The sequence below is a fragment of the Anticarsia gemmatalis genome, chromosome 8 (genome assembly GCF_050436995.1).
Source record: "Anticarsia gemmatalis isolate Benzon Research Colony breed Stoneville strain chromosome 8, ilAntGemm2 primary, whole genome shotgun sequence".
Classification (NCBI taxonomy): Eukaryota; Metazoa; Arthropoda; class Insecta; order Lepidoptera; family Erebidae; genus Anticarsia; species Anticarsia gemmatalis.
Genome location: NC_134752.1, coordinates 4256849 through 4283500, shown reverse-complemented (window position 1 = coordinate 4283500; position 26652 = coordinate 4256849). Strand labels below are relative to the sequence as shown.

At 33.6% G+C, this 26652-nt stretch overlaps 2 protein-coding genes across 2 annotated transcripts; one reads left to right on the top strand and one right to left on the bottom strand.

Annotated features, from left to right (window-relative positions):
* Positions 1-17787: 17787 nt before the first annotated feature.
* Positions 17788-23442, bottom strand: LOC142974564 (ecdysone oxidase-like). Its single transcript, XM_076116979.1, has 4 exons — positions 23305-23442; positions 22387-22514; positions 20580-20713; positions 17788-19944 (listed from the first exon to the last, which is right to left on the bottom strand). Exons 1-4 carry the CDS (start codon positions 23310-23312, stop codon positions 18373-18375), a joined length of 1842 nt encoding a protein of 613 aa, XP_075973094.1. The 5' UTR covers positions 23313-23442; the 3' UTR covers positions 17788-18372.
* Positions 23443-24024: 582 nt separating this feature from the next.
* Positions 24025-24913, top strand: LOC142975016 (L-fucose dehydrogenase-like). The gene has a single exon (XM_076117640.1). It carries the CDS (start codon positions 24069-24071, stop codon positions 24822-24824), a length of 756 nt encoding a protein of 251 aa, XP_075973755.1. The 5' UTR covers positions 24025-24068; the 3' UTR covers positions 24825-24913.
* Positions 24914-26652: the final 1739 nt, after the last annotated feature.

The window sequence follows — 26652 nt, the reverse complement described above, 5'->3', positions numbered from 1 at the left end:
GTTTTTTACGAAAAAAAGAACAATACTTTCGATGTGTTTGATATTTTATTTCCTAGAAGTCAAGAATAAAGAATCAGTAATAGCTAAAAGAAAGGTATTTGTGATCATTCTTTTGCTTTTGAACCATTGCTGTTTGTAAAATTACGCGTATTAAACGGCTGGTATACAGAATATGTTAGTACTGATATTATTTGTCTGGATGATTACAAACAACTATATCAAAGGGGGGATTTCCTACTAGTATCTGCTTTTTCCTACTCTGCTTCTCTGCTTAGTAGTGTCTCGACTTCGATTCCCTGGTTGGGCGAAGTGCTATTGGTATTTTCTAATTTTTATTTAAAAATACTTCTCAATAGAAGTCAAACATTTGGTAACGTACTCGGCAAATGACATTAAGCGCGCCCTTATATCGCCCGCTATTAATAATTTTGGTACTAACTCATTTTGGTAATTTCGAAACGTGTGAGTATTTCATACACCTCTGCTTTCACACATTCGGGTGTAACATCGTATATTATGTATGTATGAAATTACTGTATAGTTAAGATAGTCAAGTCTTCATTAGAATGCGTATGGACGTTGCATTGCGGTATTCGAAGCACAAAATAGCACAGATGTATTTATACGACACTTATACGATAGTCACGGAAACTGCGGAGTTTAGAAACCGCAATACGGGAAGCTGCAGTCATCAAATTATAATATCGGTGAACTGTATCATAATAGCAAGACTTCTATTGATACTATTCTTGTTTCTTGTATGGTAGCTGAGCCATGCGGTCCGGTCTCGTGCATAACCTATGTATTTCAGCACAAATAATGGTTTTAAGAAAAACAAATAGATCTACTGGCTATATTATGATGTCAACACAATCGGTTCAGTGTTTTAGTCGTAAAAGTGCCTCGTATTATAATATTTTATGCATTATATAGAAACAAATGCTCTAATAATAAACATAAGTCATGGAGACGCTGTCAATGTGCAAGTACTCAGTAAATATTAATTTAGTAGAGAGCAAGCCTATTGCCATTTTACCGGTCACGTTCCCAAGCTCCGGACTACTATTGAGAAATAGCTTGACACGAGAATCGAACCCGAGACTTCATGCTTAAGTCAGATTCAGTGCCGACTGGGCCACAGAAACATTCAAATACTATTTATACGTATAATAATATGAAGATAAAGAATAAACTTCATTTAGTTCGAGCTCGGATAGTTTGGGAACTCTAGTTACGCAGAACGCTCTCATCTTAATAAAACGCTCGTATGTCGTTGTTCCAAATAGTTTAAATTCAGGCCGGGCTTGTCTTTTATAGTTAATGTAAACAGTACTCTTGATACACGCAGTCTTTAAGATTTCAAAGCAAAGGTAGATTTCAATTGTAAGGTAGTGTTTTTCTAAGGTTGTTTTCGTAAAATCTTTTGTAGTAAATTGGGTTTTTATAATGTTATGGTTTCTAAAACTTTTTATTTACAAGCTTTTTACTTCTTTAAATACGACTTTCAAAATATTTTTAAGTTCAACAATAATCTTGCGAGAAAATATGAATATATTTTTGGAACGGTCCAATTTAGATGCCTTCGAAAAACAACATTGTTAAAAAAAATCACCGTATTGAAAAATGTACGCGCCGTTTCTTAAAATCTAATGTATTTCCTGTTCCATGCAAATAACATTTGACATATTTTCGTTCCATTTGTGGGCACATTGACACGTTACCCTAAATGTTTCGATCGACGAGGGGTAACTTGCATTTCGAGAGCACGCTGTGCCATTGAGCGCGGTGTCCCGAAAAGCGCGTTTACCTGTCACATTCAATTTTGGAGGGAACGGTGAACATCGTGTGAGCAAACACGAAACATTCTGTTGCGGGATTTTTGAGGATTTTATTTTAACAAAAATTGGTTTATTACTTTTCTTTGCCCACCAGGTGATAAGCATACATTTTTAAGCTTTGCCAATTTTTAATTTGGTCTAGTATTTCGAAAATAATGACATCATATTTTAGCAGACTTAATGGCGTTTTATTGCTGGGACAACTACAGATACGATCTTATTTTTCTTCTTTCCTAAGTTCTCCTAGTTGTGATCTTGTCGCAAGTTTCTTAGACATAATATTTTCAATAAATAATAACATTTACTTTATACTTTTCCAACCATAATAATTTATACAGCACAGATATAAGATGAATTCTTCATATTTTTTTATCACCATTCAATCCTAGTAGCGTACAATAATCCTAGTTGTTCAATGTTAATAGCTTTTATTTCTTACAAAACATCCTAACATTCTTCCGTGACCGACAATATCAGCAAATATACATGTAAATATATCGCCAAATATTCTAAGATACCCATAAATAGGGGCTTGGAACACCATAATCACACGTTTGACAGGTCGAGTGACAACCGTATTGTGTGAGTACACGTGGAAGCCATTGATGGGTGTATGTTGACACATTATGGCGTCGTGGGTCGGCCATTTTCCCGATAATGTTGTTTATTTTTTCATATTGTGCCGTTTATTAATAGTTTTGTGATTTCGGTAGTAGGTGCCTGATGTATATGTTGTAGGTATTAATAGTTTCTTGACCGTCACTTTCGAAGATCATATTGTCTTGTAGGTAATTTTTAATTAAGATAGAATAGAGGTTTGCAAAGATAAAAACAAGAATCATGGTAATAGGTTTCAACATAACATATATTCATTAGTACATGGTGTAGTGAGAGCTGTGAAAACATATTGTCTCTTATCCCTCGAACTTGTCGGCCAATTTTTATTGTCATACTGGCATTGCGCTGGGTTCGATTTCTACTTGGAACTAAACTCATTGTTCGTTCGACACAATAGTCATTTTATTATTTAATTCACTTTGTGTCCATTACTAGTAATAAAGTTATTACGAATCATTTTTCAATTGAATGAAAAATCTATATTAGTTTTTTAGCCATCCAACTTGTTGGCTAACCGGATGATCCGTATTATCCTAGGGTTTAGTCACAACAATGCGTAACGTATGAGCAGTACGAGTACCAAATGCAACGTTCCCAGAATCTCCTTTGTACCGACTTACTCAGTTTTACAAATAAACTCATTATTTCGTGCTTTTTTTGTCTCTCCGTATTTCTTTGCGAAACTGACGTGGCTTCGTTTCTAAAAGCGGTTGGATGGGTAACGAGATCAAAATGCATGAGTCGTTTTGAAATGCATGATATTTTGTAGAAGGAATTATGGGACATTATTATTATATTTGGTTTAGTGCGACCATGAGACTGTTTTGGTCTGTATTTCTCTTTTATTTGCCGGTTTGGTTTCAAAATAGGAATATGTGTGACTTGGCCGTTAACCTGTATACCAACGTGCATAAAATGTTCAAGGGCTAGTCATAATATGTAACTTTCGTAACGAATTTAAAACCTGGCTCAACTTTTTCTAAAGATTTCATTGCTCTTTAGAGGTAACAAGCAGCTCAATGGGGACTTAGCTATTACTTTACATAGTGTTTTTGGTTTTATAAAGTTGTACGGCCCAAAATCCGTTTCTACATGCATTTACTTCACTATCACAGTGGAGCTCAAATGTAAAATTTGAACAACAATTTGGATGTCAACGTTATCGAATCTACAGACCTGTAATTTAATTCTGATAGAGGTTTAAATTAAATAATAAAGTATTGCATTATCATTAATGGTTACTGAACGTGGATTATCGAGTTTCATTCGTTCCAAATGACTAAATAAATAAAACAAATTCGTTTTCATTTTCACTAATTCGTCCGACCATTTCACTAATCAAGTCAAAATGTTCCTGGAATTTTGAAATTAATCCAGGTGATAAAACCGTTTGTATTTTAATATCAAATGTCTATTCGAACATTACTGATGCGGTAAAAGAAAAAAACAATCCACGATTTTCAACTCTATTTATTTGTTATTGAGGTTTGTTTTTGTTCGGGAGATTTTCGTCCCATTATGCCTGTAATTTCCTGGCAACAATGAGGAAATTAAATATGTGTTGATAAATAATATAATTATAATAGGCCTTTGTTTATGTTGCACCGGATTTTCGAATTAAAACAGCTTTTTATATTTACGGAATAAATTAACTACGGGATTTTGTACCGATAAAAAGATAACAGATGAACAATTAAACTTAATGTTCGAAAATAAATTCTCTGGTTGAAACGGTAATGTATGCGATTATCGACGAGGAGTTTTGAAGTAAATTTTCTAGTTCAGCAAAGTTCTATCGGGTGATTATGATTTCTGTTGCGGTAGTAATACTTGGGTATTAGTAACTCTCGGAAAACAGTAAACGTTGCTGAAAAAAAAACACATGGTTTGCTATTAACAATCATGGCAATAAAATCACACAAATTATTTACAAACATACGTTCTCCACCCACCTTTAGCCATTAAAAATGTCCTGTGTATACCGGGCATAATACCAAACTCCAAGCTGCTATTTTAGGAATCTAATATAGACGATTAAGGCCAATAGCCGCATCCACTACCGACTGCGCCACAGAGGCCGAAAGACTACATAGTGAGGATACATAATATATAAATTCCTATACCACGAGACCCGAGACATCCCTATACGAGATGTATGTGGTATAGGGATTCATATTTCTCTTAATTATACAACAAAACATAATTTGAACAATTCCCACAACAATTTTCAAATAATATTTCACTAAAAATTATATTGACATGACTATATGAAAATTAACCCACATCAAATTCAAATAAAACTCGCTACATTTGCCATCAAATAAATGTTATTGTAATTGAAATGAAACGATCATTAGCTAAATGGTTATAAATTTTCGTTCATGTTCAAATTCATTTGTATGCTCAATTTGTATTGAGGTTAAAACGCTGACGTCGTTTTGTAAATATTAAGCACATATAAAAATTATTGCATGAATCATCGAACCTCTTTTGTTGATGACGGTTAAAAATTGATTGCCATTTGTTTACTTCTATAAAAATATTTAAATTTAGTTGTTAGTGCTTAAATGTCAACGATGCTTTGTATTAGTTAGAAAATGCAGTTTAGTGTCATTGATATCACGTCTGCTTTCGCTTTATTAAATAGGTACCTAGTAGCGCGATTCTGTACAGCCGGTACTGGCGAGTATCGAAAATACACATAGAATGTACTGTCAAAATATTTCCTACGACACCCGTCAGAGGCGCTGATCAGATTTTCATACAAAATTTCTCGGTGACAGGTCGGTTGCCGGTAGTCGATATTGGTATAGAATTGAGCTACAGTAGTAGTTAAGCTAATACGAATGGTAGAGCGAAGAAAATTATAAAAGCAGTTGTTAACATTTCCTTCATCTCTTTGCTAAAGAGTGGTAAAGAAGATAATATTTCTAGCTAATAGCAAAACTAGTAATATTTATTTTGTATTTTAGCTGGCAGATTCATTTAATCCATCCCTCGTTCGGGAGGAAATCCTTGCCCATCAATGGGACAGCAAAGACAAGTTAAAATAGTTAATTGTCTTAATTACATTTTTTTTAGCGTCTTAAAGGAAAAAATCTGGCTACATTATTTTCAATATAAAACAAATACATAAACAGTGGTTTAGTCCCATGCAATGAGAGGTCGAGAGCCTTCATTTCGTTTTTACGATCGAATGATGCTATAAAATAAAAAAATATATAGCTCCCGTATAGCGTCGATTTAATGAAGTAAATGCCCTCGTGAAAATAAAATGAACGTTTTTTGTACGATACTTACACGACGATATTTCATGCTTGGCACTTGTTTAAATACGTCTGTTATCTCTGTTCATGACGTTTAAAAATATTTTGCTTTATTTTGTAGTGAAATATTCAGTTTTCACTATTTTAATGTGCCATTACTGGTCGATCGTTTCTTTAATGGCGCTTTTGTCATTCTGAATGGAATTTCTTTCAATACCATTAAAGGTAAAACCGAATAGTATTTCGTAATATGACTGATAATATATGTAAAGAGCATTCTGCTGAAGAAATAGTCAATTTATTGTTTTGCTTAATCAGATATACATAATTATATCATAGTCTTCAAACAAATATACTTAATAGTTTAGGCTGGTTTTAATACACGCTATTAATTTGTACATAGATATAAATTAAAAGCGTAATTAATTAATTATTTATATTTGTCTCCAGCATAAGATCACACCTACCACGAGCCTACTCTGTTTCGCTAAACAAAGACAAAACAAACCAAATAAGTATCAGTTTCTTCTAAAATACTCGTCAAAACAACGCCAAGATGGGAACGCCTATACAAAAAACGTCTTTATTATTAGATGACAAAAATATAACTACTTCCAAAACATTTTTAGTGAGCAGGTGGTCTAAATCCCACTTTGACCTGGACCGAAGTGAAGTTAATGGATTTTTTCTTGCTTCAAGGGTCCTGTATAAAATTAGAAAAAACGTTTGTCGGTAAAGGGTTCAACCGATTTGATTACCTTCACGGTAGGTAAATCTAAGGATAAGTAGGGTTGGGTTTGGACGATTTAGTAAATATCTTATTTGTGGTCCGGAACGGTCGCATCCTAATTTGGATGTTTCAATTATTTTCTTCGGATTTCCGTTGAAAGAAACGTGTTTTTGAAAAGTGGGTCAACATTTCAGCCTTTTATTTTGACAATCCATTATAGTTGTTTTGATTCATAGGATTGGCTTTAAGCTAAGACAGATCTCCGTAAACACAGAACAACTATTTCCTACAGTCGGTACTTTCGAGTATCAAAACTGACAATTCAAATGTGCATTGTGCCTTTACTTATAAATTAGTGTATGCGGCACAGGCTAGAGACGCAGTTTTTTTCCGTGATGTTTTTTGGTTATCGATAGTCAACACTGGCAGAAAATTGCACTACTGTTCTTGGTCTAAGATCTAAAAATCATAATTTTAACCATCCGAGGCAAAGTTTTCTGTTAAATTTCATTCTACGTAGTTAAGAACATTATAATAATCACGGTCTAACAAATGTAATTTTAATTTCACTTCGACATAAATTTCATTAAAATTAGACCCTCTCAGTGGAATTACATGTTCCAAATGACAAACTTAATTGTATAAGGGAAATACTCGTGATTCCTTTGGCAATTAAAGAAAGTGGTAATTGTGAGAAGATTGAAATGCAATCATGAACATTGTTGAGGAACTTTGGAGACATTGTACGAGATAATTAAATAGAAATATAATTTGAACGAAATTTTGACTGTCTTTATTATACACTTAATTAAGAAGAAAGTATATTGTTTTCTTAAAAATCGCAATAGCAGGACTCCTGCGAAAACTGATTAGTTTGAAAAACCTTTACATCGGGTAACAGTGTGACAACAGGTGTAGCTAAATTTTAAGTGTTCTTTTGGCTACGCTTTTAGATAAGTTTTGTAAGATTTAATAATAATATGTTCTGAAACCTTTTCAGTTTTGAATATTATGTTAAGTAAGTAAGTTTAAGTTTATTTTTTTTTTCACAGTGAGCAACTAAAATATTTTCAGTTCATTGAACGCATAGCAGATATTAAGCCAATTTCACATACTTTTTATTGGTTGATATAAAAACGTGAAAGTATAGTCGTAGCCGTAAACCATGTAGTTTGTAAGTTAAATTCTGTCATAACTCTTTCAGTACCTATTTGTATTTTTAGCTGAATCTGTAAATTTATTTTTGTTTACGTGCGTATGAAAAAAGTAATGTCTTGCCTTATTAGCTTGGTTTTATTGTCAATCTTTTTTAATACTCGCGTTCGTAGATTACTCGCTCTAGACTTAAAGACAACCCGTATGTAGGTTACAATCACGAATTGTATTTAGGCTTAAGTTAGTTTTGTAGATCATAGAAATGTTATCCGTCCTCTTCAATAAGGAGCATTATCTACTTAGCCCGGTTTCTAAGTACGTTTAGCGGTAGTTTATCTATTCAATAGCGCTTTTTTACAAGAGTTTTAACGCTATTGAATAGATAAACTACCGCTAAATGTACCTCAGAAACCGGGGGTTAGTGGTCCTAGCTCACTTCTACTTTCATTGCAACTCAAAATGGCATAGTAAACGTTGATCAGACAGATTTTTTGCATTAGGAATTTGAATTACCATATAACAATAGTTTAATTTCCATATCCTATCCAAATGAAGAAAAAAGGAATCTTCTATGTAAATCTCTATCGCAAATAACAAGTATTGGTAGATTCTGTTACAGTAATGAGAGTAAAAGGCCTATTTATAAATATAAAATCTAAACCAGAGCCATTAATCAAGAAAAGTACGTCGGTGTTTAAGAACTCATAAAATAAAATTAGAACAGTTTAGCGCTATTACTGTGAATCGTGCCTGTTGTAAAATTAAACCACATTCACACCAAGCAAATAGATTGCTATTGTAAATTTTTTAACAGTATTTTTAACAACTACACTATAGTGTGCAGTACCGCGATTCTGTACAACTATCGAGTATCGACTACCGACTCGCTATCGAAAAATTTTGTATGAAAAATTGATCAGCGCCCCTAGCGGATTTTCGCAACAACTATGTTCTTCAATGGCGCCATTTTCCACCAAACATTAAAATAAAATAAAATAATATAAAATAAAATATATTTTTTTTAGCTGGAGCGCATTTAGATTGAAGCGCATTGAAATTCGAATTTCGGAATAAAATGTTCTTTCCATTTTTAATTTAATTTTTTTTTTAAATATTCTATATTAGATAATTTTAGGAAGACGAGGCCAACGAGGCTGAAAAGGTATTGTCTCCTTTGCCTGCTTCAACGTAGAAAAAAAAAGACGCTGATTCTTTTTTTGTGTTGATAATGTTTCGTTGAACAACATTAATTGTGATATTTATATTATTGATTTATTTTTACTAATACCGTTTAAAGTAGACTATAATTATTATTTATGAGAGTAATACCTTTCATGATTATTTTTTATCCACTATATAATATATTTCAAATTAGTTGATACACAATTATTACCAATAAAATTTAATTTAAAGAACAAATTTTCAGAACGAATCTTTTTCTCACTTTAAATGTCAAGTTTTCGATACTCGATAGGTCGCGATTCTCTGCCGGATTGCTGCCGGTTTTCTAACGAGTAGCTCGATAGTAATGTATGGTATTCGATAGCGTGACGTTAGTATCGAATGTACAGAATCGAGGTACAGTACCTCGATTCTCTACCACTATCGACTACCGACAACCGGCTAGCTATCGAAATTTTGACATTTAGAATGTACTGCCAAAATGTTTCTTACGACACCCGCCAGAGGCGCTGATCAGATTTTCATACAAAATTTCTCGATGACAGTTCGGTTGTCGGTAGTCGATAGTAATAGAGAATTGAGCTACAGTAGCACGATTTTCTACCGTTAGTACTAAGTACTGTCGAGTATCGAAAGTTTGACATTTAAAAGGCACTGCCACAAATAGTTCCTACGACGCCCGTCAGGGGCTCTGATCAGATTTTCATTCAAAATTTCTAAATAATAGACCGGTTGTCGGTAGGCTATAGTAGTCAAAAAAATTGAGCTATAGAGTTCAGTTTTAGACAAAATTATTCGATAGCTAGCCGGTTGTCAACGGGTACTACTGAAAAACAAATCGCGCTGCTGAAATGGCAGGTTCGAATCTTGTAAGAAATAAAAATGTTTACATAAATATGTTCGATCATTTTTGCGTTCGCTAAAATTTATATCGTACGTTCCAAAGTCAACATTAGATGAATAAACTTACTACTAAGGATACTTTTTGACATGAGCACGTCGTATAACCACAATAAGTGACCCTTAACTATTTGCGGTTTTGTATAAATAAATCAGTTATGCGTTGGTCCATGGCAAGCGCAGGCACGCACAGGGAAATTACAACCATTTTAACGTCCCCATCAGTTCCACATAGAAGCACGCAACGCGACCAATCAGCCGCCGATAGCTCACACAAAGCCGCAAACTGTTTTCGCGGTGAATACGCGCTATTAATTACGAATAGTGTTGCCTATTAAAAGTTATAGCGCTGATGTAAGAATGTTAATAGGTGTCGTTTACGTCACTTTAGAACTACGCACTTTTGCGGTTTACTTGTATAGTCCCTAGCATATAAAATTATCTTTATCTATTTAAATATTCAATTCGTTCCTTTGTGTATGCGAATATTATTTTATATACTGCTTTAAGTCACAAATAAACCTATCTGACAGCTCGACCAACTTTGACACTAGAACACCGTACAATAATTTAAAAAATGAAAGTCAGTAATAAAGAAATTAGTGATTTTAAAATTATTTTGGATTTAATGAACGTTACAAATTGGACTATTTTTGCTCACATATTTTTGCTTTTCAATGTACTAGAAATATTGGGTGGAAATAATTTTAAGCCATTTTAACCATTATTTCGTTTTCGTCAAAGCCTATAATTGTTAGCAATAAATATTCTAGAATACTAAGCTGGTAAGACTTTGAGAAATATGCCTAGTCTTTAACATTTCCATTGGAATTCTGTCAATTTATATTGTGGCTTATAGCAGTCTCGTATAAATTGATAGGACGTTTAATTTGAAAATGATTACTATACTGATTACAAAGAAAATTATATATTCACAATTAATAAAAATGGCCTTTACCACTACGAAATATTAGGTCGGGGAAAAAGTCTTTTCGCATTATACTTAGTATGTATGAACTTGTAATAAAATCTCTTTGGCTTCAAGAATCACAAATGAGTACACGGTTCATTAGGTTTCTTACAATGAGCTCGTGAGTACAATATGTTCATTCACAAGTTCATACATACTATAATGCGAAAAGACTTTTTCCCCGACCTAATATTTCTTAGTGGTAAAGGCCATTTTTATTGATTGTGATCATAATAATTCATTTATTATGTAAACTGAAATAATATAATATTTACAAGTGTTGTTACAGATGGAATTAAGGGTAAACGGAAAGAAAATGGGGATTACGGTATCCCCATCGTAGTGATTACTCATAATGTTAAAAATATAATAAGACAGAAATGAATTAAAATGTGCAGGATTTTTATATTTTTTTTACTTTTTAACAAATTGTGCCTTAATTCACATAAATCCATAGCTTTACTCATAGCGCCATACTACAATAAAAATCCAATGACGCTTACATTTTTATGGTAATTATTTATTACCATATTCCTAGGAAATGACATTCTATTTGCCGCTACATCAATTATGTATTTTGTGGAATCGAAAACATAATATATTTAAGCTTAAACACTTCAGTTATATGAATACCTACAGTAGTTACACATTATTATAATAAACTAGATTTGGCTCATTACTTTATGCGCTTGAAAAGACTTTTCTGTGTAAAAATATTTGTTAATGCCGGTTATTAGCTATTAGTTTTAGTAAACGTTTGTTTATCTGGGCCTGACCAAAGTATTGCTGAGAGATCCCAAAACATTTTAACCGAAATAAGTTTCGTAAAAGACTGGTATTCAGCTGCATCCGGTGAGACTGGAAGCCGACTGCAACATAGCTTGGAAGAAAGGCTAAGCTGATATATATTCGGTACTTCTAATTGTAATTAAACTGTAATATAAACTACATTGTACTTTCTCTTAAATTCACTAACTCGTTCTCGTCTCTCGAAAAACAATAAAAACGAAGAGATGGTCCTCTAAAGTAAATTTATTCAGTGGGTGAAATAAAACACAGAAATGTTTTCAAAATCTACTTATGCATTTGGCTCTGATTCATGTTGATATCTGAATTTAAATATATGACCAATAGTCTGAAGTATTTAAGCTTTGTTTTGTTTAAAAATGTTGCCTCAGGGACCACTTGAAACCTCTATAAATTGTCGTTTCCTGTGATAAATAAGTACTTTAATTTATGCGTAGGTTGTTTAGTTAATGTGAAAATCAAATACGGTCTATTCAAAAAAACGTTATGATATAACTAAAAACATAAAAATATACAGACGACTTCAGACCCTCCTCCTTTTTTAAGTCGGTAAAATTGCGTCAAACATAGCCTTCCTTGCAATTCGACACTTTATTTTTACAGCATCAGCATCAAATGTTCTTTAAAGCCACAAAATATTTTCAGTTCAGAAATATCGTATCATATGAAAAGCTCCATATTGCTCACGTTTCATACAGTTTACGTTAACAATTGTATAGAGCGATCAATTTTAATAACGTGGAAATGCCAGGACTTTACCGATATCAGAGAATCGGAGCACGTTCGTAAGTGTAAACGAATAAATTGTGTGTTCCTATTTCGCAAGTCACCGAATCCGTTCAGCTCTCTACTTATACACTACTATAGGCAATAATTTCAACAGTGCATCAATCCATTGCGTGTTTTGTTTACCATTACAATTGATGCTACAGTACATCATGCGCAATGTATTTTCAAGTGCAGGGGCTGGGTTACTGTAGTTTTTATATTGTGGTACTAAGGTATCTTAAAGGAACAAAAATAAAGTCTGGCTAAATATAGAAGTGGAATAAAACGTGATTTTGTTGTTAGAGTTACTTTGTGTAGGAACGGACTTATTGTCGCTCTATTTGCTGGTAAATTTTGAATGATGTAATTCTGGTCAAATTTTTACTTTAAATCTCCAATCCTTTTGCCAAGAGAACATTACTTATTCTTTAATACACATCGAAATAGTTCAAACTTTTTAAAGAATGTGTATTTTTATTACTCTAAAGGCAAATTAAACTCTATTATATTACTGGTATAAAATTGTAAAATGCAGAAGTCATTAAGGTTTTGCATTGGACACAAATTGTAAATTTACTCTCCATTCCTCGTTTCTTATCAAAATTACGTATTTTTTACTAAAAGGTTTTGTGTAGTGTGTTTTGGTCTTTAGTAATTAAAGTTTGACCCCTTCCTGTTGACAGATTGATCCGATATTTCTTACACACATTTATTTATACACGTAAAATACGACTCCCCGTAAACAGATCAGAATCCTTGCTTCCTGTTTTTGACATCATCAATGGAATTGATTTACTCTCATGCAATGCGTCTTATTCAATGCTCCTTTAGCCCCCATTCTTGAAAGCTCGGAATATTGGCCATTTGCCTATCAGCCAATGTGGTGGGATTTGTTTTTATTCCAGCAAAAGAGAAGTGAAATTTAAAAGTAACTTAATTTTCAAAGGAAATAATACAAACATTCTTATTTCGTACAAGATTTTAGACTCCTCTTATACCATAGTTCTTTTGAAGTATGAATCGTATAGGAACTATTATATTTTTGTTACTAATCTTGCAGGTACTTAGTTGAAGCCAGTTAATCATATTAAATTATTATAGTTAGTTGTAGGTCTTTGCTCAGAAATGGGACATAGAAACAGGCTAATGAAAAATCAGTTGTAGCCAATCCCGAGTAATTCTTTGATCGCGTTAATCCTGATTTTAATGTTTCAAATAACTAATGAATGAACGAACACGGCCCACTTTCTCAAAGGAGGGTTGGGAAATGAAATCTCCTCTAATGACACTCCCTAAACTTTTCTGCCTCATCATCGACGCCAAGGCTACACACAATAGAAATGATAATCACGATACATATAGCCACCACACTATATGAAACATGAACGTGAACATCCACAATTTTATTACTACCAGACTCAGCGAAAACAATCCGTATTTTGTTCATAAAATTACATTATACAAAATAAAAAATTTCATTCTTTGCCTTTCATATTGTTTCCTTGACTTGATATTTCTTTATCTAGGAGATGTTTCACTTGCGGAAGGGAAAATATTAGCTCGTAACAAGCTTTTTTATAAAAAACTCGTTTTTATAACTCACCCCGCGGAAAACACGAAGTGGTCTCTGAGGACAAACAGCTCTTCAGTACATTTATAATGAAAATTGTTATTACGTTTACTTAATGGTGTACTGTACAATCATCTGAGCGTAATATTTGATCGATTTTTAGATTGGAGCGAACATGCATAAACATTTGTTCGGTCGACAACCTTAAGTTTGGTAATATGTGTTGAATATTGAACCTTATTTCGTTTGTGAAAGGGCGTGTTCTTAAGTAGGGTTGTCTAGAATGTTCTTAGAGGAGCAAAATAAGTTTGCCGAAGCAAAGAGTCAAGGCTAACATTTATTTGCAAATAATTTCCGACCGCGAGAGGCGTCGGTCGTCATTAAAATTTGGCATCGTGCCGAAGTCTGCCTCGAGTTGTTCATTTTCTCATGTCAATAGTTCATGCCTCATAGCCTCTGTGTTATTACGTGACTTTGTTCGCGGGAAAATGTTTTATAAAAGCCATTGTGTAAGGCACTTGTTAGTTTTATGCTTGTTTAGTGGTGAATTATTTGTCTTGATTTGTTTTTCAACAATTGTTGCGTTTGCAGTTTCTTGTACATTAAAATCTTTGTTAGAGAACTAGGGCATCGCACCTTTTATAACACAGCAATGTAGTTTTTGCAATGCAAACAAATCTATTAAGCTACCGCAATTTTGCTTGAAACCTGTGCCTCAAAATCGTCTATCTGTACCAATAAATTCCAAATGTATGTAATTTTCAGGTAGCGGGTATGTCCCGCCATTTGTCATGGAGAACTAGGGGGTAACATAAATCCATCGAGTGTCTACCGTTTACGATGTCCGTGGCGCTACGTGCACTGCTTACCTTTAGTTTTTGTTCTGTAACAAATGCCTTAATGGTCTTCAATTTGCTATATTTTCTTAATATCGATAGAGATCACTTTGTAAGTTTTGACTATAAAAAAGTCATCTCTTTAGTTAAGTTTAAGTTTTCTATTTCGTAATTGTCATGGTATTTTTACTGTTGGGAAGGTATTTGTTCGCCTTAAAATGTATATAGCAAGTGTCTGATGTCCCGATACTGGTAATGATATTCATGACAATAATCATGAATTATTTATCAGTGATTTATTGGTTTAGTTTAGTAAGTAGTACCAGGCTTTAGTCACAAATGAGCTATTTTAGAGCGTAACAGCTAGTGTCATGGCTAATTATTCGGTGAATAATCCATCTAAAAGATAAAGTGAGCAGTAAGTAATAGTCTTTTATTACTGATCCTGTTCTTTATTCAGAAGTGAAACCCCTACAAGTTAAGCAAAATGTTAAATGTATTTTCTAAGTAAGAAAAACATTATTCCACGTACTTTTAATTTCATATTTAACACAGACTACATTCCATAATTTAATTCCTCTTTAATTTCATTTATATAAAGTTTTCGAAACCACATCACCTACTCCGCCCTATTTCCCTACAAACAATATCGCGGTAACTGAATTAATTCCTTAATGTTTGTATTATCCATTATACAAGGTTTAATATATTAGTTGGACGCCGCGTTTTCGTCACGAAACGTGATTTATAAAGACACCGACCCTTCCTTTCCTTATAATTAAGAGAAAACCGACACTTGCCGCTACTACGATTCTTACTTTGTTCCGACTTTAATTGTTTTGTACACGATCAGTTAATTATTGCACTGTTTAGTTAATGATAGTGGAAATTGAATGAATGACCTCTGTTGTACTATTAAGTGACTACAAATGTGTTATTTTTCATAGTGTTATTGCAAAAGCTTATGTGGCTTATGACGCTGCCGTCATACGCCGTAATAAAGCTTAAGTCAGAGCTCGAGAGTTAAATGCTCTTCAACAGATTATTATTATCGTACAGTACAATAAGACCATCAAAGACTATTAATAGTAATCATTTAATCTTTTCGCACGTAAAAAAATCTCTATTAAAATATAGGTTAGCTGGTAGAAAAATATTCCTCAATTATTCGTATACAGATAGTTTCATGTCAATCTTCATGGAAGCATAATATTTGTGGGAATACACGACAATCCGTACATTTATCCAAACACAACAAACCACTGAATTCCGCGGCGTATGATCGTAGCGCTACAGATTCTTGGAATATTATCACATACTTCCAATATCTTGTTGTCAGTTTGCCAGATTGTATTTTATAATCATGTAAGTATTCATGTCGCATGGTTCTGAGAGTCTACGAATTTCAAAGGAAATTTGGATACATTTATTCGACTTCAGCCTATTTTTATGTTCAGACAACAACTCATTATTTTGTAAGTGTTGCTTATCATAAAAGCAGGTACAAGCGAGTTTCATTCGAGAAAAAAAATGCTTCTAATGTAACCGTAGTAGTCGATTCAGACAACAACATTTTTAAGTAATTACAGACGAAACCAACACGCCTTAATGTAAAAGCAAATAAAATAAACCAGAAACTGAGCCATCAAGCTTTTGTTTCGTATTATTTTTGTAAAACGTTAATGTTAGGAGAGAAACTACAGTTTAATGATGTTGTTATTTTAGCAATGCAGACCCTGTCCCGCAATTATCATTGCGCACAATTACTCCCGACGTGTCTCGTAAAATACCTGGGGAGTTTAAAAATAAAAGCGTTTTGAGGCCCCAAATAAGTGTTAGTCGTAACATGAAAAAAGTGAAATATGAAATAACCCGTCCGTCCTCTCAGGGTTTAAAAAGGTCGACGTGTAGCGTTTCCTAAAATGAGAATACACGTCAAGTGCCGAAATTTCATGCAGTACTCGAGTTCACTGTAAACGAAAACAGTACTGGCTCTCATCACGAAGTCTCACTCTTTGTACGAATCAACAAGCATATTTCCCCTGGCGACGTCGCATGGTTCACGGCACATTTAGTTACCGAATGTCAAAATTCTGCACGCTAATATCGTCACTCTGTGATTGGAATAGCGTTCAAATTACCATATTTATGGAAACAGCCAAAAGTAGTTTGGATTATAGTAATAATTTGAAATACGGAAATGAAATATCATTTTTAAATTCAGTGAAGAATTTTGCGAACAGCAGTTTGTGCATTTTTTCGGGATTATTACGTTTGCAGCATACGAACTTGCGAGAAGTTCGTAACGCCATTCAGTACCATTTGTCACAGGGACGGATTTATCGGTTCTTTGAACCTTGGGGTTGAATGAATTTGTTCTACTTACAAGGCTTCAGGGGCCATACATTTTTATTTCTGTTAAAAAAGCCCTGTGTGATTTGTTTTGCTTTATTGACAAAAGTAGAGGTACTTTGGGAAATTGTAGAAACTCGTGATATATGTTTCGCAGGGCTTTGACCAACCATTTTTATTGTTACTTGTTTTACGACTATAATCAATTTATTGATGTCTAATAAAATACAAACAATAACAAAATAAAAAGTGCTTTTTAATCTGAATAATTTATCGCAAATATTACTTCAGAATTATAAGCATGTAACAAAATACACTTATAATAAGAATCATTGCTTTAAAATAACATGATAGGATCCAAAAACTAAACTACAAGTAGATTTATTTAAACCTCGAATGCTATCCTCCAAAGACCGAAAAGTAAGCCGAACACGATTAGTCCCTAGATACTAGTTACCTTGAAAAGAAAATAGGATGGCAGTCGCATCTAAAAATACGATGTTACAACTCTACTGCCTACTACAGCCAAAGTTTTTCTACCACTATCGACTACCGACAACCGGCTAGCTATCGAAATTTTGACATTTAAAATGTACTGCCAAAATATTTCCTACGACACCCGTCAGAGGCGCTGATCAGATTTTCATTTCATTTTCACAAAATTTCAAGCCGGTTGTCGGTAGTCGATAGTAGTAAAGAATTGAGCTACTGATTTTCATACAAAATTTTTCGATGACAGGTCGGTTGTCGGTATTCGATAGTAGTAGAGAATCGAGCTACAGAATAGCTATTACATTTTTTTCTGTAAAATACTTATCAACGTTGCACGTGTATTGGATAATTTTAAATGTAAGGCGCTCTCTATTTGGTAGTGCTGAGTGTAGGAAATCGCGCTACTTTTTTGGCGCAGTTTAGTAAACAGTCTGGCTTGGCACACTGAGGGGCTATTACCTATATTATTAGATACAAACAAATATCAGCCACCAAATAAACATCGTCAAAAAAAAAGGTTGACCATTTTTTTTGTACATTTTAAATTCCAGACTCTCAATACTTGATATTACTGACTGTAGAAGAAGAAATGTATTAGACGACGATATGCACGACGACGATGATCACAATCGGTGTTACATTTTCTTATAAACATAGATAGGTAGTAATTATATTAATAAGTACTTTTTTTATTAATAAGTCAAAAAAATACACGGGCTTTTTTTATCAATCAATCTTCACCCGACTTCAATAACTTATATTTATTTTGAATACTTACTTAAAGTAGTACACAACAATTTCAATATTTTTATTAAGGTACCTAATAACGCAGTCTCTTTTCACAGCAATTTTTAATCATATTATCAAGTCAGATTTATTTTATTATTACTAACAATTGGAGTATCTACCATAATCTTCTTTGATTAAATCAGCAGCTCTTTCAGCAATCATTATAGTGGGGGCCATAGTATTACCACTAGTAAGAGAAGGCATCACGCTAGCGTCCACGACTCGAAGGCCGTGAACTCCATGTACATTCAAGCGACTATCTACCACCGATTCTTCAATATCAACCCCCATTTTTGCAGTACTTACAGGATGAAACATAGTAGATGCGGTATTTATAGCTATACATTTCCAATATGCCATACTGTTTAGTTCAAAACCATCACACGCATCTATTCTGATTCTACCTAAATAAGCACCAATAGATCTAAAGTATTTCGTATTTATAATTTTCGTTAGCATTCTAATACCGACAGCTGTGTTAACTAAATCTTTGGGATCACTGTAGTTGTCATAATATATTAGAGGATGGTCGTATGGATCATTTGATTTTAAAGTTATGTTCCCTTGCGAATCAGGATGTAGTAATACGTGTATGAATTGTATTAGTGTCTTATCTTTGCTCTGTTCCAATATAGACCTTTCTGCAGATCTTATGTATGTGGAAGTTAAAGATTGAATTGTTTGCGTATTTTGAGTATACGCAGCAAGTAAAACTTGATGATCGGGATACGACTCGTACCTATCTGTAGCATAAAATGCACAAATGATTGGTTTACCGTGATATGATAAATACCCCTTTCTTTCATAGAGGTACTTTATCACTTCGAAATGTCTCGCTGCTGGGTCTTCTTCTTCGAACTTATTGGCATATATTGTAACAGGGATTTGTGTGTGATCGTGTAAATTTTGGCCAACCATGGGTGAATGGACTATTGTGTCGATACTTTGGTTTGTGAGATGTTCTCGAGGTCCTATTCCAGATAACATAAGCAGTTGTGGAGTATTTATTGAACCTCCGCTGAGAATAACTTCGCGTTTAGCGTATAATTTCATCCTTCTACCATTTTTGTCTAATTCTACCCCAATAACCTTTAACTTTGAATTGATTAGCACTTTCGTTACAAACGATTTTTTACCAACTTTTAAGTTCTTTCTAAATCTTACAGTATTCAGGTAGGCTCTAGCAGCACTCATTCTTTTGCCTTCACTAACTATTACTCTATAATCACTAGATCCAATACTACCAACTGTATTCAAATCATCGACATTTTCAACACCAATTTCTTCCCAAGCCGAAAGCATATTATTTCTCAAAGTATAATCAGAGTAGTTATAGCTATTAACAATAACCGGTCCATCACGACCATAATGATCTCTGACTTGAAAATTTCTTGACAAAGATTGATCTTGGAAGTTCTCAGCCTTTTTAAAATATTTTTGGACAATATCGGGATGCCATTCTAAATTTCCTTCATCGTACCATCTCTGGTAGTCATATGGGTTGCCTTGGAAGTACCCCATTACGTTGATAGCACTACTCCCACCTAACATTTTTCCTCGCGGCCAATTCACGTTTCCGTTTCTTAATGCTTGACTAGTTCTCCCGTTGTTGACCGTTTCATATTGCCAGTCGTATTTAGTCCCGTACATTGTTGTATCGAGATCAGGTACCTGTAAAATATCATAAAAATATATGTAGTACTAGGTGATATGCAAAAACACAATCTTACTTTAACTCTGTCCTATGTTGCAATATGCAAAAACAATTTAGTTTTACAATATCTGAACTAGCACAATACAAACACAATAAGGATAAGATTCTGGAGTTTCCAAAAAAATATTCAGGTTTTTTAAGTACTAAATTGCTATCTATCTATTAAAATAAATAAATTTAACCCATTAATGTCCCACTGCTGGGCAAGGGTCTCCTCCCGTAATGAGGGAGGGATTAGGCCTTGAGTCCACCACGCTGGCCAAGTGCGGGTTGGGGACTTTGCATACCCTCAATAAATGTATTAAACAAATTTTAGGCATGCAAGGTTTCCTCACGATGTTTTCCTTCACCGTTGGAGCATGTGATAATTATTTCTAATACACACATAACTTCGAAAAGTCATTGGTGTGTTGCCTCGGGTTCGAACCTGCGACCACTTGCGTGGGAGGTGTCAACTTATACCACTCGGCTATCACTGCTCTCTATCTATTATCATCTATCTATTATTTTACAAAAATAAAATGTAACATCTATCAGGGTGTAAAAGTCTCAAGAATCTATTGGGAAAGTAAGCATCACTGATAAGACCTACATCACTTTCAACAGGTGGATCACCACCAGCTTCGAGTACAAGTACTTTCCAATCTTCTATTTCACTCAATCTATTTGCAAGAACACTCCCAGCAGTACCAGCTCCAACGATGATAAAATCAAATTTGTCACCATCTAGAACATAAAGCAAGAATTAGCATAATCGTTTTTATAATCGTGTGTGATTTGAAACTAGAAGTTAGATTAAAAGTAATACTATTGGGCTGAATTAGTGCTATATATTTGAAAAATTTGCATGTCTTTGAGAAAGGTTACCTAAGACGCAACAAGTTTCATTTATTCCGTGTATTTCTATTAGTCATGTTTTCAATTCCTTTGAAAATAAAATTAATGAAAGAAAAAAGAGGTCACAGATTTTAATTTCTATAATTAGAACAACGATTGAATCATGTACGCTTCGAAATTTCTTAGAAACATGATAAAGTTATCTACGCTTTTACTTGCTCATAATTATATTAAAAATCATTTACATATATTTAAATTCATTATATTTCGTTTTCGATGTAATTAATTTCAATGAAAATGTTAAATTCAAATTGTTACAAATACAACGATAGTAATCATTTAATACAACTCTATTTTTTATATATAATTAACACTAAACTTACTAGATCAATATGAATTTTATATAAAAAACGAAAACAAACTAGTAGTATAAAAATGTTATTATACAGCAAACAAAATAATGAAGCACATTGAAACTTTGTTATTTGAAAATGTTATATATTAATGATTTCGAAAATATTAACGCCTAAAACATATTCGATAATACTTATTATATAGCACACGTGATTTTATTTTTTAATCCTCATTAAACACGAGGAGCGAGCAAGTTCGTGCACAAAGTTCGTGGAAGTTGAGGCACGTTCAAAATTTTCACCCTAACGTATTGAAACTGGAGAAAAATAACGTGTAAGGCCGGCTCTCCATATGTTGGTCCCAACGCTCGTACCAATGTTGGACTGCAAACTCGGTGGGACATACACACGTTGGCTGATAACAAGTTTCGTCTCGTCAGATCGCGAGCGTTGGCGCAGATTCCTTTGATGAAACCGACACGAGCCGGACAGCTACCAACGCTCGCCCCAACGTTGGGACCAATGCCATTTTCTAGATACACACGTTGGACGTATAGCGTTGGTGCCAATATTGGGGCCAACGTGTGAAGCCGGCGTCAAATTACTCACGAGTTTGCTGCACATTGTAATTTTATTTTTGAATTAGTAGACTTTTATTGAAAGAAAAGTTACCCAGTGTTAAATATTCGTTCACAATGTCTTTTATTTGAACACGCAATTTAAAAAAGGCCCCACATGTTTTAAATTAACAACTCGTCATTTATTCAAACATATTATATTTATTCACATGTATCTGAAAGTTTTCAAAAACACACTGTTTTGTTTCATGAGGCGAATCTATTATCATGCTAAATGGATGATACCAGTGACAGTTATTAACAATATCCTCCTAGAAATGTTCCAACATTTAATTGTGTTACGTAATATCTAATTACAAAAGAACATGCAAGTTCAACCAAAACACAAGTATGTCTAAATCCCGATCCCCCGGAAACTCCGGGATAAAAAGCCTATGTGTTATTCTGGGTCTTCAGCTACCTATTTACCGTATTTCATCGTAATCGGTTGAGTACTATTTGCGTGTAAGAGTAACAAACATCCATACGTTCTCACAATCTTTCGCTTTTATAATATTACTAGGATTTAGGTCAACGTGTTTTCAACTATCCGACAATTTTCTAAAGCCATAATTGTATAATATTGATTCACCTTTTAAATCAGCATCAGGAGGCCAGTCTTTAGTCTGCACAAGACAAGCAGCGGCTGCAAAGAACTGTAACGCTGCTGCGAAGGTGCCTGAAGCCGCACCAATCGGCTGACTTGAACATGTTACATTACTGAAACAAAATATTAATACCTCGTAGATTACCTTGAAAAGGTCTGGACTAGATTTTCCTATAATTTTGTTTTTATTCTGTATTCAATCATATAATCCTGTGGTCACAATAATAATGAAATAATATCAGAAAAAAACTCCTTTTTCTCGAGCAGATAGGTCACCACTCCATTACATAAAAAATATAAGATACCAGAATAGTTAATTTGGACCAACTATTACTATCTATTATTATATCCAATGCTTTTGAGTGTTTTAAAACACGGAAATAACATATTTTTAACAATGATCAAAATGATAATTCTTACAACATTTGTATATATATACCTCTGGAATGTAAATGCAAAAGATTTCCCATGACTGACACAATAATAAAATTATTTTAGTAGATAACAATAGGTTTTAGATTTTTATCCTCTACTTTAATAGCTCCGAGGCCTACTTGGTAGACACATTTGTTTTTAAAATAAATATAACAAAATTATGTAATATTTAGATATTGACATTTTAATCGTTGAAAACTTTGTTCAAGAAATAAATCTTTTTTGACGGATAACGCACGGAGAAAATTGTTAAAAAATATTACAACTATTATGTCCTAAATAATTTAATATCTGACGGTTGAATATTGGATTGAAAATAGTATCTATCAGAATACATAATTTTCATTTTTCTTTAAATTATAGGTACTATTCCAAATTAAAGAAACTCTTACAAATCTGGCATACAATGTGATGTAAAATTGACAAATATCTAAACGAGATATTTAACAGAGAATTACGGATACTTACTCAATCATTATGAAGCACAATAATGTATCAAAGACTTTTAAAATCTTTCACAAACTAATTGCACTGCGAATATTCTACGCACTTATTCTCAATATATACCGCTCTCAATATATCCTGTCCATCGATATTGACTACTTCCTACCGAAGCTGGCTTTATAATAACAACGTTTCCGTAAAATATATATCTCCATTTAAACATCATACTAACCACATACGCGAAAAAAATATATTTTAAGTTTGATGTCACTGAAATATATATGATTCTGGCAAATCATAAAATGTCTTGATTTAATTTGTTGTTAAACTTAACAAATAAAACTCAAATCGTCGCTGCAGTTTTTTCAATATTCGTATGAAATTTTACTTAAAAACTGTATTCGTCATCAACAAAATAGCCCATATCGATTACATCTTATATTTCCAGTATAACATATGACTCGTGCCACAGTGAAACGCTTCAATAATATTTATACATATAATCAATTATAATCATGTCTATGCATGTAGATTTTAAGGAAAACCTGTGATGAGTGATCTTCATACAACCAATAGAAGCAAAATAATTATAAATTATTTCAATATCACAGTCGTTAGTGATAGCTACCTTAAAGATAGCGCTTAATTGATTATTTGTTATTCCTCAAATGTAGTTCACATGTGGATATCATTTTTATCACTGACGTCTGCCGATAAGATACAGTACATGTATTAAATAACTATTCGTAATAAATTCGTGGCATTGTGAAGTGACAAGTGTGTTTAATATGAGTTTTCAAGGCAAAGTCGTACTCGTGACAGGCGCTAGCTCAGGTATTGGAGCCGCCATTGCTATCAAGTTTGCAGAAGAAGGAGCTCAAGTTAGTCTGGTCGGTAGAAACCAGGAAAAACTGAACAACGTCGCCAAGAAATGCGGGAATCCTTTGATCCTAGTAGCCGATGTTACCAAGGAGGTAGACGCAAAGAGGATCGTAGATGAAACTGTCAGATACTTCGGTCAGCTGGATGTACTTGTCAACAATGCTGGTATTGGTTTAACTGTAAAGATATCTCAACCTAATGCTTTGGAAATTTTTGACAAAGTGATGGCTACGAACATTCGAGCGCCGGTCATGATTACGAACCTAGCAGTACCTCACCTCATTAAGACTAAAGGTAACATCATCAACATATCAAGTATCGCCGCTACTCGTGTGATTTCTGAACAAAGTTTCTCGTACTGTACATCAAAGGCTGCTTTGGACCATTTTACGAAGGCTACTGCTTTAGAGCTCGCGTCTAGTGGCGTTCGTGCGAATACAGTGAACCCAGGTCCAGTGTATACAGACATTATTGAGAATATGGGTGCAAGTGGACCTCAGGTAGAAGCTGCATTTGAGCATATGAAGGGCCTCACTGCTCTGAACAGAGTATCAGACCCTGAAGAAGTAGCTGACGTGGTTTTGTTCTTAGCTAGCGACAAAGCCAAGGGTATTACCGGATCATCTTACGTGACTGATAATGGAACGACTTTAAAACATTAAATCAATTATATCGCATGACCTTCATTCGACATTAATGAAATAAATATGATCACTAAATTATTTACCAATAAAATGTTACTACTTATGTGTATCTGGTTTTTTTTTACAATCTTCCTTTTTATGTTCTTACATATTTTCTGCTTCTAAGGTGTCGTATCATCATTGTATCTAGAACAAATTTGTATTTTATTGCTTTGTTGAAAGACGAGCGGACCTGACAGACGTTGTCCTGTCTACACTCCAGCGGACAAAATTGTGAATCTAAACCATTCTCAGATCCCCTTGAACACACACAAAAAAATTCATCAAAATCGGTCCAGTCGTTTAAGAGAAGTTTAGTGACATACACACTTACAGAAGAATTATATATATAAAGATATACAGCTGCTTGTAATATAATAAATATTTGGCTTACAATGGCCTCGTCGAGCACCTTGCTATTTTCCTAATTTCAGTTAGTGACAACAACTATGTTTTTTATCATACTCGTGAGAATCCTCTAATTGTTCTTTATAACTAAAATGGAATCGGAAACCATAAAATAATGTTAGGTAAGACTTTTAAATAATCACAATTATAGACGTGTGGTTAAGTAGTTTTATTTTATTTAAATAATGATAAAAAACTGAACATGAATATGCAATAAGAACTGAGAACAACATAAATTTTATGAAAAATATTCGGTAGATTTTTCATTAAGTAATCTTGTTTGACGAAAATCTTTAACCTATTTTCAAAGACTAGCGAATTTAAAACAGATTCCAAAATCATTACGGGCAGCTTTTCAGTGTATATGTTACTGTAAAAGCCCGAACTGTGGTAAATCCTAAGATTTTCCGGTAAAACCTAAGATTTACCAACTCTCAATGGTAAAAGTCCGAACAAGCCAGAGTTTAAAAACTATGATACGATATATAAAAAAATCCTCCTTCAAAACTATGTTTATAACTATTTCACGGTATTATTATATACTGTGACATAGTTTTAAAGAAGGAGTTTTTTTTAACCACCCAGAAGGAGGAGCCCCGGGAAGCGGGGCTCCGGCGACATCATCAAGTGAATATAGGTAAAAGTTCGAAATAAAAGAATAGTTCGGACTTTTACCATTGAGAGTTGGTAAATCTTAGGTTATACCGGAAAATCTTAGGATTTACCACCGTTCGGGCTTTTACAGTAACATATACATATTATTTCTATCCTTTTATCTATTGGTTAGTCAGTGGTCGACTAATAAAAAAAAATCTTTATTAAAATTTAGAACGGTAGCGTACCGTTTTAAGTTTTAATATTGTAAAAGTGAGACTTGACCTAACTTGACTTTTTTCACTTGAGAAGAAAATATATTAATCTATACTATAATATTATAAAGCTGAAGAGTTTGTTTGTTTGTTTGTGTGTTTGAACGCGCTAATCTCAGGAACTACTGGTCCGATTTGAAAAATTATTTCACTGTTAGATAGCCCATTTATCGAGGAACCAATAGAAGTAGAGTAGTACCAGTAAAAAAAATTACAAAAATGGGGAAAACTATGACCCATTCTCTCTTATGTGACGCAAGCGAAGTTGCGCGGGTCAGCTAGTACATTATATTCTTCTTCCCATTTGCATAGAAATCAAAGAACGCCACTTTATTGCTGTGAATAATTGCATTCATACATCTTGTCATACATGCCCGCATAAATGAGTAATTAACTATTTAAATATTTTAACACAAAAAAGAAGGAAACAAAAGTCAAATTAAAAGGATTTATAACCCACTTTTGCTGTATTATTTATCGATTTAAAAGATAATGTTGGTTTTAGAATTTTCCTCACATTAAATTATTGT